General features: G+C 48.7%; 1 protein-coding gene across 1 annotated transcript in view; it reads right to left on the bottom strand.

Moving 5' to 3' along the window:
- col9a3 (collagen, type IX, alpha 3) overlaps window positions 1–11819 on the bottom strand; it is a 284757-nt gene extending 272938 nt beyond the window's left edge. The window contains exons 1-2 of the mRNA XM_072556160.1: window positions 11532–11819; window positions 8868–8933 (exon numbers count right to left, since the gene is read on the bottom strand). Of these exons, the coding sequence (XP_072412261.1) occupies window positions 8868–8933; window positions 11532–11597 (132 nt within the window). The 5' untranslated portion in view covers window positions 11598–11819. The remainder of the gene's footprint in view (window positions 1–8867; window positions 8934–11531) is intronic.
- Between the last annotated feature and the right edge of the window lie 3431 nt (window positions 11820–15250).

The raw sequence follows: 15250 nt of genomic DNA, 5'->3' as shown, positions 1-15250 counted from the left end.
TTCCTCAACTCAACTTGTCCCTCAACCTTTCTTTATATCATCCACAAACATAGTAACAATGTCCTCAGATCCTTCATCCAGATCGTTAATATGAATATTAGGGTTGCAACACTGACCCCTGCAGAACTCCACTAGTCACTGGCTGCCATCCTGAAAAACACCCCTTTATCCCCACTCTCTACCCTCTGCCAGTCAGCCAACCCTCCATCCATGTCAGTACTTTGCTCAAACACTGTGGGCTGTGACCTTATTTATCAGCCTCCTGCACCTTGTCAAAGACCTTCTGAAAATCCAATTAAATCATATTTGTCTCATTTGTCTAATTTGCTTGTTACCTCCTTAAAGAATTCTAACAGATTTGTCAGGCATGAACTCTCCTTGACAAAACTATGCTGACTCAGCCTTATTTTACCAGGCAATTCCAAGTACTCCGCAATCTCATCCTTAATCATTCTAATGTCTTATAAACAACTGAGGTCAGGTTAACCAGCCTATAGTTCCCAGTCTTCAGTATTCCTGCCTTTTTAAACAGGGGTGTTACATTAGCCATATTCTAGTCCTCTGGCACCCTCTCTGGCTCCAATGATTCCTGAAAGATCATCACCAATGCCTCTTCAATCTCCTCAGTGATCTCCTTCAGAATTCTGGGGTGCAGTCCATCTGGTCCCGGCATTTATCCACCTGTAGGCTTGTCAGCTTTCTCTTTCGCTTTTGTCTTGTCCCTGACATCCCTTGTCAGCCACGGTCACCTGATCTTCCCCTTAGGATGTTTCTACTTCCTTGGGATGAATTTCTGCCATGTCTCCTGAATTACCCCCAGAAACCCCTGCCATTGCTGCCCCACTGCCTTCCCTACTCAGCTCCCCTTCCGATCGACTCTGGCTAGCTCCTCACTCATGTCTTTCTCGTTCCCCTTACTCCATTGTAACACTGTCACATCTGATTCCAGCGTCTCTCTCTCAACCTGTAGGGTGAATCCAATCATATTATGGTCACTGCCCCCTCGGGGTTCCTTCCCCTTAAGCCCCCTAAACAGGTCTGCCTCAATACACATCACCAAACCCAGAATTGCCCATTCCCTCATGGGCTCTACCACAAACTGCTCCAAAGAAACATCTTGTAGATATTTAGAAATTCCTTTCCCCAAGATCTACAAGCATCTGATTTCCCCAGTCCACCTGCACATTGAAGTCTACTGTACTTATAGTAATAGTGCCTTTCTTACATGCCTTTTCTATCTCCTGATTGATTTTCTTCCCCAAATCATGAGTACTATTAGATTAGATTCCTTACAATGTGGAAAGAGGCCCTTCGGCCCAACAAGTCCACACCGACCTTCCGAAGAGCAACCCACCCAGATCCATTTCCCTACACCTAACACCAGGGGCAATTTAGAAATTCACCTAATCTGCACATTTTTTGGACTGTGGGAGGAAACCGGAGCACCTGGAGGAAACCCACGCAGACACGGGGAGAATGTGCAAACTCCACACAGACAGTTGCCTGAGGGAATTGAACGCGGGTCTCTGGCGCTGTGAGGCAGCAGTGCTAACCACTGTGCCACCGTGGAGGCCTGTACATAACTCCCATCAGGGTCGTTATTCCTTTATGGTTCCTCAACTTTACCCACACAGATTCTATGCCTCCCAACTCAATATCACTTCTTGCTGACAATATAATTCATTCCTTACTAACAAGGCAAGCACCCCCCCCCCCACTCCCACACCACCAGCCTCCCCCACCCCGCCCATCTGCCTGTCTTTTCAATAGGATGTGTATCCTTGGACATTTAGTTCCCAACCCTGGTCCCCTTGCAGCCATGTCTCTGTGATTCCCTACAACATCATACCTGCCAATTCCAATCTGCGCTACAAACTCCTTTACCTTGTTTTGTATACTGTGTGTACTTAAGTAGAACACCCTCAGTCCTGCGTTGACTGCTCCCTCCCTCATGGTTGTCTCCGTACCTGCTGTGCCTGAAGTTAAATTCCTGACCCTTCCCACACTCTCTGTGCTGTTACTTGTTCTGGAAACTTTAATAACCTCTGCTGAGCCCTCCCCTAATGTCATTTTCTCATCATTTACCAGGCAATGAACCTACCACTACCACAATACTGCACTCCACCCCCCCCCAAAACCATTTAGTTTCTAGCCATGGTTATGCAATTCACCAGGACTCTGGACCCAGCATGATCCAAGTGGAGCCTGAACTCATTGGAACAGCTCCCTCCTTCCCCAGTACTGGTGCCATGGGTTGCCTTGTTTGTGTCCTGTTTATTTTGTCCTTAGCAGACAGGACCCATTCTCTCTTTTTCACACCTTTTCACTTTCATACACTTTTTATATATCTATTTCTGTTTCACACACTATTAACAATCTTTTTGTCACCTGCATGGGACCTCTATGCCATCTGCTCTCTTGCTCTCCCTCTCCCTCTGTCAAAAGCATATACAAAAAAAAACACCTTGCTGTTCTGAAGTTATAGTCATTTGTCTCAAAACATTCATGTTGTTCCTTTCTCCACAGATGCTACCAGACCCCCTGAGTTTCTTTAATTCCTTCACAGGATGTGGGCATCACTGGCTAGGCCAGCATTTATTGCCCATCCCTAATTACCCAGAGGGCCTGAAGTCACAAGCTTTCAGAGCAGATTTCAAATAAACCTGGTGTCATGTGACACTCCAGTCCACCCCAGTCCAACAACAGCAGCTCCATCATGGCCACCCACAGGGCTGTTGAGAGTCAATTACATTGCTGTGGGTCTGCAATCACATGTCGGTCAGACCAGGTAAGGATGGCAATTTCCTTCCCTACAGGACATTAGTAAACTAGACAGGTTTTTATTGAATTCAACTCTCACTATCTGCTGTGGCAGGATTCAAACCCAGATCCCTACATTCCCTGGCTCACTGGGTTAATAACCTGATGATAATTTCACTAGGCTATCGCCTCCCTTCCTCCAGCACTCTCTGTATTTGTTTCAGACTTCTAGCATCTGCAGTATAAGGCTTCTATCTTTCTTATTCTTTGGGCTTCAACACACACACACACACACACACACACCTGTCTGTTCAATGACACTTCATCAAACATTGTTTGAAAGTCCTCATATATGACATTAACTCTACTACCCTCATCAACTCCCTCTGTCACCTCATCTGAAAAATCTATCAAACTTGTGAAATATAATTTATCTTGAACATAGCCTCTTTAATTCATCTGCATTTGTTCAAGTGACAGCCAGTTTTGTTTCAGGTTATCATTTCTGAATGTTTTTCCACACTGAAGTTAAATAGGTGAGTCTGTGTAAGCCCAAACAACCAGTTAGTCATTCTCATACAGCCCCATGAGGCCCTTTGGCCCATCTAGTCTGTACCCACCAACTACACTTATCCCACTTTCTATTGATCTGAATGTTATGAATTTTCAAGGGCTCATTAAAATACCTTTGAAAGTTTGAGAGGCTTCCCACCTCGAGTTAGGGGCTATAAGAATGCAAACTATTGTCTTTTACTCACAAGGGAATACCACTGAAGCTGATGGGTTTGGCAAGTTGTGAAGGGGATTTGACGTTTATTGCAGATTATACACATTCAAGTCCAACTTGGAATTTGAAGATTCCCAGGGCCAGAAGTGGGTGACTGGGATTTTAACTTGAAAATATTTGGTCTTGAGGGAAATAAATTAAAAACTCAAGATTAGATTAAGCCATTTGAGTATGATAGACACCAGATTTCATTGGAATGGATATAATTTTTGAGAAAAGGGAGGTCATGGTTTGTGCTCATTCTCATTCAATATTGATCCGAATGGATTTTCAAGATGGTGGCAGGGTAGGACGCTCCAGTTAGAGGTCATCCACCCTGCATATTTTTCTTCTCCTTTATTTACTCTTATTGTTTCTTTCTTCTTCTCTCCTGGTCTCCAACGATTCCCAGCCTCTGGCAACAACTCCTGGTCTCTGGCGATGATTCCTGGCCCGCAGCAACTCCCAGCTTGGTGTAGCAGCCTCCCAGGGTGTCCTCAGCTTAGCATAACAACCTGGAGCAAATCTCCCAACCTCATCATCCTTAAGGTGAAGCCTGGCACAGTCTGGAGCCAGGGGCCGGTGTGGACTGGAGGCTAGGTGCAGTGTGGTCTGGTTTGGAAGACCGTTGTTCTGAACTTCCTTTTTTTGCAATGCTGGACATTCTGTTACTCTAATCTCTAAGGTCTTGTAACTAAAGAAGGTGCTGCACTCATTGAGTATATGTGACAATAAAGCTCATTCAATTCATTCACTCATTCATTCAATCTTCACTAGCCTCCATTTTATGACCAGTTCATGAAGAAAGAATAACTGGGTATGACTGCACTTTCGGATTGAAGAGACGAGGACTATACTCCATGGAGTTTCAAAGAACAAAAGGTGACCTCACTGAAATTCTTGAGGGGTTTGACAGGGCAAACATGGGAGACCATGTTTCCCTTGGCTGGGAAATCCAGAATGCAGGAGCTGAGTTTTGGGAAAAGACATTGCTCAGCATATCTCGAATGTCCCATCACTAAACCTGCCAACTTTAATGGTACTCCTCTCTTGCAAACAAAAAGAAAATGGATGGCAATTTTACAGCATCTAGCGAAAGGTAGAATCACCATAGTCCCAGAGAACCACAGCACTGCTCTCTTATTAGAGAGAGGTGGCTGGAGGTGAGCTTAACATGAGGGTCACCAAACCTCAGGCAAGGTTGAGAAGGTGAGTCCTCGGCTGGTGCAGTAATTGAACCCATGCTGTTGGTGAGTTGGCTAGCTCAGTTGGCTGGATGACTGGTTTGTGATACTAACAGCATTGCCTGAAGTTACCATGAAGGACTCTCCTTCTCAACCTTTTCCTTCACCTGGAATGTGCTGACCCTCAGGTTAAACTATCACCAGTTATCTCCTTTAATGAAATTTGACTGCACTGAATGAGAGGCAGGATGCCTAATAACCTTCAAAATGTATGTGGATAAGCCCTTGAAATTTAATGACATTCAAAGCTATGGACCGTGTTTTGGAAAGTGGGGTTAGTGTTGATAAGATGGTACAGGTTCAATGGGCCCAAAAGGCCTTTTTGGTGCTTACTGACTCTCTGATTAATTGGTTGCTGGGCTTACCTCGACTCATCCACTGAACCATGGCAGTTTCCCATTTTGAGCTGAGATCAGGAAATAATTCCTCACTGGGATGATTGTGAATTTAAGGAATTCTTAAAAATTCATTTGCAGCATGTGGGTGTTGCTGACTGGGCCAGCATTTATTGTCCATCCCTGGTTGCCCTTGAGAAGGTGGTGTTGAGCTGCCTTCTTAACCCATTGTGCTGTAGGTAGACCCACAATGCTGTTACAGAGGGAACTTGCAGGAGTTTGGAGCCAGTGACACTGAAGGAACGGCGATATAGATTAGATTAATTAGATTAGATTAGATTAGATTACTTACAGTATTTCTGAGTCAGAATGGTGAATGGCTTGGAGGGGAACTTGCAGGGGGTGATGCTGTTCCCATGTGTCTGCTGCCCTTGCCCTTTGAGATGGAAATGGTCATGGGTTTGGTAGGTGTTTTCTAAGGATCTTTGATGAATTTCTACAAGTGTAGATAGTACACACTGCTGCTTCTGAGTATCGGTGGTGGAGGGACTGGATGCTTGTGGATGTGATGCCAATCAAATGGGCTGCTTTGACCTAGATGGTGTCAAGCTTCTTTATGTTGTATATGAGCTGCATCTAACCAGGTAAATGGGGAGTATTCCATCATACTACTGACTTGTGACTTTGGAGAGTCAGGAGTTGAGTTACTTGCTGCAGTATTCCTAGCCTCTGACCTGCTTATTGTGGTGAGTCCAACTGAGTTTCTAGTCAATAGTAATCCTGTGGACGTTGACAGTAGGGGATTTAGTAATGGTAACGCTATTGAATATCAATGGGTTGTAGTTAAATCGTCTTTTGGTGATGGTCATAGCGTGGCATTTGTGTGGTGTGAATGTTACTTGCCACTTATCAGCCCAAGCCTGGATATTGTCCAGATCTTGTTGCATTTGGACACAGACTGCTTCAGTATCTGAGGAGTCACAAATGGTGCTGAATATTGTGCAATCATCAGCAAACATCCCCACTTCTGATTCCAGTTTTGCTTGGGCTCCTTGATGTCACACTTGGTCGAATGCAGCCTTGATGTCAAGGGCTGCCACTGTCCCCTCCCCTCTGGAATTCAGCTCTTTTCTCTATGTTTGAACCAAGGCTGTAATGAGATCAGGAGCTGAGTGGCCCTGGCCGACCCCAAACTGGGCATCATTGAGCAGGTTATTACTGAGCGGGTGCTGCTTGATAGCACTGTTGATGACACCTTCCATCACTTTACTGATAATTGAGAGTAGATTGATGGGGCAATAATTGGCCAGGTTGGATTTGTCCTGCTTTTTGGGCAATTTTCTACATTGTCAGAGAGATGTCAATGTTGTACCTGTACTGGAAGAGCTTGACTAGGGGAGCAGCAAGTTCTGGAGGACAAGTCTTCATTACTATTGCTGGAATGTTGTCAGCATCCATAGCCTTTGCAGTATCCAGTATTGGAGAAAATGAGGACTGCAGATGCTGGAGATCAGAGTTGAAGAGTGTGGTGCTGGAAAAGCACAGCAGGTCAGGCAGCATCCGAAGAGCAGGAGAATCGACGTTTTGAGCATAAGCTCTTCATGCTCTGCCTGAAACATAGATTCTCCTGCTCCTTAGATGTTTCCCGACCAGCTGCTCCTTAGATGTTTCTAGCATCACACTCTTCGACAGCATCCTGTGTCTCCAACTATTTCTTGATACCATGTGGAGTGAATTGAATTGTCTAAAGACTAGTATCTGTAATGTTGGGGACCACTGGAGGAGGCCGGGATGGATCATCCCACTTAACACTTCTGGCTGAATATTGCTGTGAATGCTTTGGGCTTATCTTTTGCACTGATGTGTTGGGCTCTTCCATCATTAAGGATGGGGATATTTGTGGAGCCTCCTCCTCCAATGAGTTGTTTAATTGTCCAACCCCATTTAATTGCCCAACTCGATGTCTCTGGACTGCAGAGTTTAGATCTGATCCATTGGTTCTGGGATTGCTTAGGGCTGACTCTCACTAGCTGCTTGATATGCAAGTAGTCCTGTTTGGTAGCTTCACCAGGTTGACACCACACTTTCAGGTATACCTGGTGCTGCTCCTGATAACCCTCCTGCACTCTCCATTGAACCAGGGTCGATCTCCTGGCTTGATGGCAGTGGTTGAGTGGGGAATATGCCAGGCCATGAGGTTACAGATTGTGCTGGAGTACATTTCTGCTGCTGTTGATGGTCCACAGCACTTCATCGATGCCCAGTCTTGAGTTGCTAGATCTGTTTGAAGTAATAGTCTTAGAGTCATACAGCAGGAATCAGACCCTTCAGCCCAACTCATCCATGCTGACCATATTTCCTAAACTGAACTAGTTTCACATGCCAGTATTTGGCCTATATCCCTCTAAACTTTCCTATCCTTGTCCCTGTCCAAATTTCTTTGAAATGTTCATTTTATTAATCTCTGTAACTCCTCCAGGGGAAAGAAGTCCCAGCCTCCCCATATAATTCCAACCTTCCAGTTCAGTAACACCCTTGGAAATCTTTTATGCGCCTCTTCCAGTTTGATAACATCCTTCCTATAGCAGGGTAACCAGAATTACTTGCAGTACTCCAAATGTGGCCTTAGCAATGTTTTGCACAGCTGTAACATGAGGTCTTACCTCCTGTTCTCGGTGCTCTGACCTATGAAGGCAAGCATGCCCAATGCTTTCTTCACTCTGCCTACCTGTGATGCCACTTTCCAGGGATTATGTACTTGCACTGCTCAGTGTCTATGACAACACTCCAGAGGGCTCTACAACTAACTGTGCAAGTCCTGTCCTGGTTTGTCATACAAAAATGTCTGTCCTGTTTAGCACGGTGATAGTTCCACACAGAACAGTGAAAGGTATTCTCAGTGTGAAAGTGGGACTTTATCTCCACAAGGACTGTGTGGTAGTCACTCTTACTGATACTGTCATGGACAGATACATCTGCGGTTGTCAGATTGGTAAGGATGAGGTCAAATATGTTCCTCTTGTTGGTTCCCTCCCCACCTGCCACAGACCCAGCTCAGCAGCGATGTCCTTAAGGACCTGACCAGCCCAATCAGCAGGGCTGCTGCTGAGTCACTCTTGGTGGTGGACATTGAAATCCTCCATCCCATGGTGGTGTGATTGCTCAGTTATTTGAAGACATTAAGACTGAGTTGGGTCTACCTTTGGGTGGTAAGGGATATAGGGATGGTGCAGGGAGGGGAGCGGAAACTTAGCCGCAGTCCTGTTGAATGTGGAAGGTTCTGTCTAATCTCCAGCTACCTTTTTACTTACATTCTGAGAGTGATTCCACCCCCTTACTGCAATCAAACTGCTTCCCTCTTTGGGTACATTTTGCAGTGTTAATTTGAGTTGCCCCCTCAAGACCAGGAGAACGGGGTAAATGGGGGTTGCCCTGGTGGTAAGCGACTCCTGTAGGTGGACAACTGTCATAACATCTCTCCCCTTCCCTCCCCCCAACCACCCTCCAAACCGGGCACATCTATCAGTTCATACGGAACTCTAACTTTGCAACCTCTCAAAACAACTTCATCGGTCCTCTCCCGGGGCACAACACTCCGGACCGTGAAACTAATTACTTTTTTCTTCTCTCTGTAGTTTGTCACAGGTCTGTTCCATTTGATAGTCTTTAAAAAAACAATTAATTTTTAAAAGTCGGCAGCGGGTGAAGGGGGGCTCGGTTCTCTCAGTCCCATTCCTCCCTCTCACTCTCCCAATTACTCACATCGATTCCGTCCTTGCCCGGGGGTCCCGCGGGCCCACTCGGTCCGAAAGGCTCTACAATCAGCTCCTGGGCAATGAGAAGGTGAAAGGAAAATCAACAGGAACCAAGGTACGGGAAAGGACCCCTCCCACACCCTGGGAGCAGCCTCCACTTACAATGCACAGCAAGATTCCACACTGCCCTGGGGGACGGGGTCAGTGATGGGGGGGGGGGGGGGGTGGTGGCGGAGTGGGCAAAGTCTTTCTGTCCATCCGGAGACCCCCACTCCTCCCCCCCCCCCCCGTATGTGCCCCGCGGTTGGAATCGGGAGGGGAGGATCGCGATGTTTCCAGAGCTGAGTATCGAGACCTCCTGAAACTGGGTATCGGAAACTCATCGGGATTAGTATCGGGGATTCAAGGCAGGATATCGGGGATCACCCGGGCAGGGTATCGGAAAGGTATCGATCTGAATATCGTAGGGTATCGGAGAGGTATCAGTCTGAGTATCGCAGCGGTCCCGAGCAGGGTATCGGAGAGGTATCGATCTGAATATCGTAGGGTATCGGAGAGGTATCGATCTGAGTATCGCAGGGATCCTGGGCAGGGTATCGGAGAGGTATCGGTCTGAGTATCGCAGGAATCCCGGGCAGGATATTGAGTTGGATATCGCAGACTGACTATCGGGACATTTCAGGCTCAGTGTCGGCTGCTCTCGGGTATCAAGGTGATATCGAGAGGCTGCCGGGCTGCGTGTTGGAGGGTTCCGGCGGGATATCGGGCTGGGTATCACGGAACTTGAGGAATGGATATCGGGGAGGTATCGGACTCGGTATCTGCGACTCGTGGGTCCGGTATCGGAGTTGGGGGGTGGGGGGATCAGCTCGGGGCTTTGGGGGAAGGGGGTATCAATGGAGAAAAATGAGCGATTCCGATTTTAATGGAAAGAATTGATTGCAAAAAAAAACACAACTGAGCAATACCATAAGCCAATAGGTTTCCCACCCGCTATGGGGGAGGGGGAGGGGGTATTCCCTCAGTGTTTCTGACCCCCTCCAAACTCACCGTGACCCTCCCACAAGAAGCCGCGGCGGATCTCGGGGATTTCCTGCGACATGCCACCCCTCTCCCCCCCCCCCCAGAGCCCCGCAACTCGCCTGTCACCGACAGGTACGGGTAAAGACTCTGTTCCCATCCCCACGTCCCCTTCCCCATGTTTCTGTCTCCATCCCTGTCCCCTTCCCCATCTCTGTCCCCTTCCCCATGTCTCTGTCTCCATCCCCGTCCCCATCCCCATCCCCATGACCCCATCCCCATGCCTGTTCTCCTTCCCCATTCCCATGTCCCCTTCCCCATCCCTGTCCCCTTCCCCATGTCTCTGTCTCCATCTCTGTCCCCATCCCTGTCCCCGTCCCCGTCCCCATCCCCATGACCCCATCCCCATGCCTGTTCCCCTTCCCCATTCCCATGTCCCCTTCCATATCCGTGTCCCCATCCCAATCCAATCCCAAATCACTAACCCCATTCCCATCCCTCTCCCTGGAGCCTCAGCAGCGAACCGATTTCAGCGAACTCTGAAATGCGAAGTGATGAACACGGAGAGCGGGGCACGGAAAACTGCTGATGGGCTAGCCCCAGGCACGACCGGCTGAAGGGCATCCTTCTAACAACAGACCACCCCCCCCCCCCCCCCCCTCCTCCCGGTGTTGTCCGGTGCATGGGTTTGGGAGGTTCTGATGCCTAACGCCCTGGAGCCTGGGGCTGTGTGTCTGAGCAGCCCCCGGGGGTGGGGGATGCGGTCAGACCGAATGGTTCACATTCCGACAGCGAGAGGAAGCAGGGACCCCGGCAACAAAGCAGGCATTGTCCGAGTGAGACACACACACACACACACACACACAGGCAGAGACACACAGAGAGAGAGAGAGACACTCAGAGAGAGAGAGAGAGAAAGAGGGACAGTCCCATAGAGACAGTCACAGAGAAACACAGTCACATAGAGACACACAAACACATACTCAGTCACAGAGAGAGAGGAGAGACAATCAAGGAGACAGAGAGACACACACAAGCACAGAGGGACACAGTCACAGAGAAACACAGACGTACAGTCACAGAGAGATACAGTCACAGCGAGACACACAGACACATACACAGTCACAGAGACACAGAGAGAGAGAGAGAGAGAGACAGGCACAGAGAGACAGACACATAGAGAGAGACACACACAGACAAGATACAGATACAGAGACACACACACACGCCCAGTCTGCCCTGGAAAACCATCCCGAAGACTCACCCATCGCAGGGACTGGGGAAACAGCGCAGTGAAACTAATACAGTCCCAACAAGACAGCAAACCCCTCCGGGACCCTGAGCGGGGTGAAAGTGGGGGAAAATCAACATCAACCCATCTCCTCTCCCACACCCCGCCCCCCCCCAATCCCCAGGACCCGGGCGGATCTGCCCCTTAAAGCCCAGAAGTAAACCTACTCAGAGTCCACCTGCAGATCCAGGTGGATACAGATCCAGATGGATTCAGGTACAGATGGGCTCTTTAAGGTGAAGGATCTCCTCTGGGGTCAGGCGGTCCCTGAGTGGATTTGCCCCTCCAGTGCCCCTCCCTGTTGTCCCCTTTCCCAGCAGAGGCTCCCTAATGTAACCGGTTGAGTCAGTCGGACCTTACCTGGGCTCCGGCCTTTAACAGGAGCTGGGAGATTACCAGCAGCCCCAGGGCCCTGATCATGGCCATAGCTCCCTCCTCGCTCTTGCTCTCAGCTCCTGGTTGTAATCTGGATCCAGATAAACCAGTAACTCCCGAGGCAGCGAGCAGCCGGTCTCTGCCCCATCCCCTCTGATTGACAGCTCCTGGGGAGGAGGGGGTGGTGGGTGGGGAGGGGGGAGGTCCGGCTGCTCACGCCGGGACAAGTCAAACTGTGAGCCGCTGGAGAGAACCAGCGAATCGGGCAGCACAGAGAGAAAGTCTATCAGTGCAGCCACCCCCCAGACCGGGTACGCTACCAACCTGCTGAGGTGTTCATAAGGAAGAGTTAAACGGAGCAGGAGACAGGAAGAGGGATGGGATCTGGGAACAGGATGAGGTGGGGGGGGGGGGGTGGGGGTGAAGTGGACGGGGGTGTGAAATGGAGGGGGAGAAGTGGAAGGGGTGGGGGGAGAAGTGGAAGGGGTGGGGGGGTGAAGTGGAGGGGGTGAAGTGGGGGGGGTGAAGTGGAGGGGGTGAAGTGGAGGGGGTGAAGTGGGGGGGTGAAGTGGGGGGGGTGAAGTGGGGGGGGTGAAGTGGGGGGGGTGAAGTGGAGGGGGTGAAGTGGGGGGGGTGAAGTGGAGGGGGTGAAGTGGGGGTGAAGTGGGGGGGTGAAGTGGGGGGGTGAAGTGGGGGGGGTGAAGTGAACAGGAGGATGAAGTGGGGGGTGAAATGGAGGGGGTGAAGTGGGGGGGGTGAAGTGGGGGGGTGAAGTGGGGGTGAAGTGGGGGGGTGGTGAAATGGGGTGGTGGTGAAGTGGAGGGGGGTGAAGTGGGGGGGTGAAGTGGGGGTGAAGTGGGGGGGTGGTGAAATGGGGTGGTGGTGAAGTGGAGGGGGGTGAAGTGGAGGGGGTGAAGTGGGGGGTGAAATGGAGGGGGTGAAGTGGAGGGGGGTGAAATGGAGGGGGTGAAGTGGAGGGGGATGAAGCGGGGGGGGGGTGATGTGGAGGCGGGGGTGAAGTGGGTGGGGTGAAGTGGAGAGTTTTTTTCGCAGAGAAGGCTGTGTCGGGGCACCTGGCTGTTGCTGGCCAGGCCAGCATTTAATCGCCCTTCCTTAATTGCCCTGCGGAGGTGGTAGTGAGCTGCTGCAGCTGGGGTGTATGGACACTCTCAATGCTGACAGAGAGGGGGCTCCAGTGTGTGCAAATGCCTGAAAATAAAGGGCACTGCTAGAGGCAAACCCACAGGATGCTGGAGAAACTCAACACGAACTGCCTGTGCTCTCTAATTTAGAGTCAGATCAGATTCCGGGCATTAACATGGTTTCTTTGTTTGCATATACTGCCATTGTAAGGTCCAGGACTATGTGCTGAGGGATGCACCGAAGTTTGGGCTAGCAGCCCACCAAGGAGCAGTGGGGAATGGCCACTGCCTGAGGTCCTCTTGCTGAGGTATAACAAGGTTCCTTTCAGTGTCCAGATCCTCTCATTGTCTTAATGTACATACATAGTCCCCTGTCCGAGTAAGAAATGTCTTTATTTTTTGCAACTGCTGTTAGAATCCCTAGTGTAGAAACAGGCCATTCAGCCCTTCGATTTCATACTGACCCTCCAAAGAGTGCCCCACCGAATCCCTGTAACTCTACATTCCCCATGGATAGTCCACCTAGCCTGCACAGCTCTGAACACGATGGGTAATTTCCCATGGCCAATCCACCCTAACCTACACATCTTGGGACTGTGGGAGGAAACAGAAGCACCTGGAGGAATTCCACGCAGATACAAGGGAGAACGTGCAAACTCCACACAGACAGTCACCCAAGGCTGGAATCGAACCTGGGTCACTGCTGCCTCACAGCAGCGCTTACCACTGAGACACTGTGCCACCTACAGGAAATGTCAAATTCCAAATTTTTTTTTCTTTTGATACACAAAGCCATTACAGACTGCTTTCGTACCAGCAAATGAAAATGAAGACTTCTTTTGAATAAAGGATAGTTTTGCAATTAATACAAAATCTGTATGATATGTCTGTCCAACATCTCTCTGACTCGCAGTGCAGTTTGGAAACACTGATAAAGAAGCAGGTGGGAGTCGGATCTGTACAGTTTGCTCCAAACTTGGGTCATTTTCAGAGAGACGATTAGATTGGAGGCAGGAAACTGTCCAACCGAGTGAGGAAAGAGGAGTAGAAATAGGATATGGTCGCTGTTGGGAATTTGATAAGAGAAGCTAGTGGCGACAGGTTAGAGATTTTTAAAAATGCAGATACTGGAACCTAATGCAGACAATCATGAGGCTGGAAGAACACAGCAAGTCAGACAGCATCAGGAGGTGGAGAAGTTGACATTTCACGTTGAGACCCTTCATTAGGATCCGGAAGAAGGGTCACGCAAAACATCGACTTCTCCACCTCCCGCTGCTGCTTGACTTGCTGTGTTCTTCAAGCCTCATGTTTGTCTGTTTAGGACTCCCACAAAGGCTGTTACCCAGGAGATGTCATGGAGAGTGGCATCTTGAAGTGGCAGAAGTAATGAGGACCATATTGGAAGCAATAAGATTGGGAAGGGGAGGCAGTCGGGTCCTGTTTGGATATCTCCAGGAACCAGGTGCTCCTGTAAAGAACATGACCTCTTAAGATATCTGAACTACATGCAAATTAACCTGGAGATAAACAGATCATATGATTGAAGGAATGTAGGAAAGAGGAGTTCCATTTCATTGCAACTCACATCAATTGTCAGGATGGGAAAGAATTGTGTCATGAAGCAACATTTCAACCAGAACCAGTAGAAAGGACAAAAAGAGGTGTCAATATTATTAAACTCATCGATAAGGTGGAAAGGATGGGATAGAGAAAAAATTGAAATCAAACAAAAGGGAAGAGAATGGAGTGCCAGTCAGAAATTGTGCTTCATTCCTACTACAGGCAAAGGGAAAACTAAAAGATGGGAGGTCATTAAGCCAGGACAGAAAAATACGAAAAACATGTGGAAAACATCCAAATTTAAGGGCAGGTTAGGGTGCACAGCTCAACAAATTGTTCTTTATAAAACCATAGTGGGCTAAAGTTTTCAGGTGGGCCATGCAGCAGTCACTAAAGAATTTGGATTCTTTTAACAAGTTGAGTGTCAGACTAGGAGAAAGTGAGGACTGCAGATCAGAGCTGAAAATGTGTTGCTGGAAAAGCGCAGCAGGTCAGGCAGCATCCAAGGAGCAGGAGAATCGACGTTTCGGGCATGAGCCCTTCTTCAGAAATGTCAGACTAGCAGCCTCAGTGGAAGGAAGTCTCACCCTTGAGCGCTGTTGGTTAATCCAACTATACCAGCCCTCACTAAAGGGTCAGTTACCTCTGTTGACCGGATGGCTGGTTTGTGATTCTAAAGTGATACCAACAGTAGGGATTCAATTCCTACACCAGCTGAACTTGTGATGAGGTCCTTCCTTGCCAGAATCATCTCTTGTTAATAAGAGATCAGCCTTATTGTTTGGTGAGATTATGGTGACGTTGCCTATATCTGGCTTCACAACAGGAGGCATAAATTGCATACCAGAAGTAGAAGGTAACCATGGGCGAGTGAGAAACTAGAGATAATTAATCTGAGCAGAAGAAAAAGTAATGGGAAAGAGTGTAAAGCAAATACATCCCAAGGTCTACACTTCAGGATTCTAAGATACTGGATGCGCCAGTTTCAATATTCAAAAA

The sequence above is a fragment of the Chiloscyllium punctatum genome, chromosome 37 (genome assembly GCF_047496795.1).
Source record: "Chiloscyllium punctatum isolate Juve2018m chromosome 37, sChiPun1.3, whole genome shotgun sequence".
Lineage (NCBI taxonomy): Eukaryota > Metazoa > Chordata > Chondrichthyes > Orectolobiformes > Hemiscylliidae > Chiloscyllium > Chiloscyllium punctatum.
Note: the sequence above shows the minus strand (reverse complement) of the source record. Positions and strands in the feature narration are given on the sequence as shown.